Below are 3,164 nucleotides of genomic sequence, written 5' to 3'. Positions count from 1 at the left end.
GCTTAGGGTAAGCATGTAGGTAACTCTTTTGTTCTCTCACTTCTGTTCCTCAATCCTACATTACAGAACCCCAGAGAGAAGAGGGAGTGAAGAAACCCCAGTGCGACTTGTAGAGATGGCGCCCCACTCCCTTAGTGATGAAGGGTCACCTGCCACCTTGCAGACACAGTCGGGGCAGGACAGAGGAGAAGCAGGGAGGGACTGCCCCCTCCCCCCAGCACCCTTGCTCCCTGGCCCACCTGTAACAGAGCAGCCTCCTGGCTGGGCCACTGCAGGGGGACCTCCATGGAGTGACCTGGAACCGACCCTAAACCTCAGTAAATAGCCCTGCGCCCTGGCCTGGGTGGCTGAGCGGCTTATCCGGGGCTGTCCCCTAAGCAGATCAGTTTCAGCACCAAAGACCTCAGGAGAGGAGGTGGCCTCCCCCTGCAGACAGGAGGGCAGGTGGGGTGGGAGCAGGTACTTTAGGGGACTAATCAGAAACTAATCCACCCCCTCACGCATCCTCATCAACTCGAGGGGGTAGGAGATGAGCTGCTGTCTCAGCACCAGGGTGGGGTGGGGCCTAGAGGCGGGGCCAATGCTGCCCTCAGGTCCCCAGGGCTCCTGCAGAAGGTGTCTGACATGTGAGAACAGGCCCCCACTTCAGCCATCAGCTCTTTCATGCACAGGTCATTCGGGCACTCGAGGGTGGGGCAGCTCCTTGGGGGTGATGCCCAGTGGGAACCAGAACACCCCGCTCTTTGCCTTGGGCGTTCACCCCAAGATAGCCTGTTCCTGCCCTGGGAAATCTGTTCCGGTCACTCACTGAACAAATTACACGACAAAGAAACTTTGCACACACTGACTGATGATAGGTGAATCCTCCCCGGGCATCCAGCATGAGATTCTTGAGCCATGAATACACCCTCTCACCTGCTATTTGTTACTTGCAATTTGTAGGGGGCTCTGAGGCTCCCTGGGGGGCTGAGTGGAGGAAGGTGCGCTGGGAGAAGGAAGAGGGGCCTTAAAGGTTCCCTCAGTGACCATCACACTGCCCAGTCCTTTCCCACCTCCTGGCCAGCTCAGGGGTTCCGACAGGGCAGGGAGCACATCTGCCTGCTGCCCAGTGCTCAGACCCATCCACTCCAGGGTCAGATGGATAGAAGGACGGGATGAACAGACAGACGATGGACAGGCAGATGAAGATGGATGATGGAGTCAGACGAACAGACAGATGGAGCAGGATAGAGGGTGATGAAGGCAGACAAACAGGCATGACTGGACAGATGGACAGAGTCTGACAGACAGACAGGAGACTAGAGACAGAAGGACAGAGGGACAGGGCCAAAAGGAGCGACAGCAACAAAGACAGAGAGGGTAGGCAGGGTGAGGCAGCTGGGCCGGGTGCTGCATGGAGGGGCTGAAAGTCCCCTGGGCCCCCATCCCCCACCTCTCCTCTGGTAAGAGGCAGGAAATGATCCTAGCTGCTTCTGCCGCCTGTCTGAGCAAGGGGGACTCTCTCCCACTTTCCAAGGCCGGGTAGGTGGGGGCGAGGTTGGGGGGCCTGCAGGGAGAGTCGCCCTGGAGAGGAGCAGCAGCTCCTGGGTTCCTACCAGCTTTGCGAGTAAATTCATCCTGTAGCTTCCCAAGTACAAGCCTCATAAGATGTCACCACTGTTCACGATGGTTTATAAAAAGGACCACCTCAACGGGCAACTTCAAAATGAGGTAGAAATAAGTTTGAAGATGTTTTCATTGTAATTTGGCTCCAGATCTAGGCCTCGGAGCCAGGCTGGGAGTGGGCAGGACCAGCTCCACCCGGGGGCCCTGCCGGGGAAGCTCAGCCAGACCTGATGCTCACTGCCCGCTGCCCTTCCTGCGGCCGCCCCATAGGAGGATAAGACTTGACCCCACTGACCAGAAAGTACGGCCTGGGCACCACCCACAGACTGACCTCCCCTTGCCCCCCTGGAACCAGAAACGTGGGTCTCCTAATGCCCCCAACCTCCTCTCAGGTCCCCTCACTGTTATCTCCCTCCATCCTGTCTCCACAGCCTGAATCACTGTGGACTCAGCCAACCCCCCACCTGTTGGGCAGGGCCTCCAGAGGACCTTTCAACACATACACCTGGTCGCTCTTCCAGCTCAAGAACTTTCGGTGGCTCCCCCCTGCCTGGAGGACAACACCCAAGAGGCCTAGCATCCAAGGCTCTTTAACGTCTGATGGAGCTAGACTTGCTGACTGGGAACCTCCTCCCCTCCCACAGCCCCTCCCCTCATTTCTCCATGTCTTTGCAGACATCCCCTTTCCCTAGGGAACTCCTATGCTTCCTTCAAGATCCCACTCACACATCACCATTCTCACCTCCTGGTGGGTCTTTGGGAGGGTGGGAGGGGGCGGCTATGGCCTCATCTTTGGGCAAATGGGCTCAAATGGCCAGTCCCATGTGGGAGGGGGACTGCCAAGGCCCAGGGACAAGGCGACAGACAGACCGCAGATGAAGGAGGGGAGGAAGGAGGCGGCCAGAGAGATTTAGAAGCAGACACGCTGTGTGGGAGAAAGCCTGGCCCAGCCCCGACCTCACCTGCAGGACGTCTCTCGGAAGGAGATGTTCACATCCCAGTGGGTGTGGACCCTGGGAGGAAAGAAGGCGATCAGCACGGCCTCTAGGACGGCAGCTGGACAGCAGACGGGTGTGTGGCATGTCCCTCATCTGCCCCCAGCACCCCCTGAGGAACTGCGCAGGCTCAGGCCTGTCTCCAACGCCACCCGGAACCAGTTCAACCGCGAGGGCTGTCCCAGGAGGTGGGAAGCACAGAGCTGAGGCACCGTCTCTGCTGGGACCGCGAGAGCTGAACGCTGTGCTGGGGTGGGGGCTGCAGCTCCCTCTGCATGTCACTCATGTGGCCAAACCCAAACTCCTAGTGGCTAGAGCTACCCCAGCTGGGCTGGAACCAAGCCAGGAATGAGCCCGCAACTGCCGCCAGTGCCAATGGCTGGGTGTCAGCCGGGTATAGCCTCGGGGTCCTAGCTGTTGCCAACTGCCTTCCCAAAAGTGATCACGGCACTACGGAGGCAGCGGGGACGCCAGGACCAGAGGTCAGGCAGGAAACAGCTCTGCCCCGTGCCCGGCTCTGCCCCGTGCCTGGCTCTGCCCTGTGCCCCGTGCCCGGCTCTGCCC

General features: G+C 59.4%; 1 protein-coding gene across 1 annotated transcript in view; it reads right to left on the bottom strand.

Annotated features, from left to right (window-relative positions):
* SAMD11 (sterile alpha motif domain containing 11) overlaps window positions 1-3,164 on the bottom strand; it is a 17,834-nt gene that overhangs the window by 8,836 nt on the left and 5,834 nt on the right. Inside the window, exon 4 of the mRNA XM_015569667.1 lies at window positions 2,568-2,618. Within this exon, the coding sequence (XP_015425153.1) occupies window positions 2,568-2,618 (51 nt within the window). The remainder of the gene's footprint in view (window positions 1-2,567; window positions 2,619-3,164) is intronic.

Source organism: Myotis davidii, unplaced genomic scaffold (assembly GCF_000327345.1).
Source record: "Myotis davidii unplaced genomic scaffold, ASM32734v1 scaffold586, whole genome shotgun sequence".
Classification (NCBI taxonomy): Eukaryota; Metazoa; Chordata; class Mammalia; order Chiroptera; family Vespertilionidae; genus Myotis; species Myotis davidii.
This window is presented reverse-complemented; position numbering and strand designations above follow the sequence as displayed.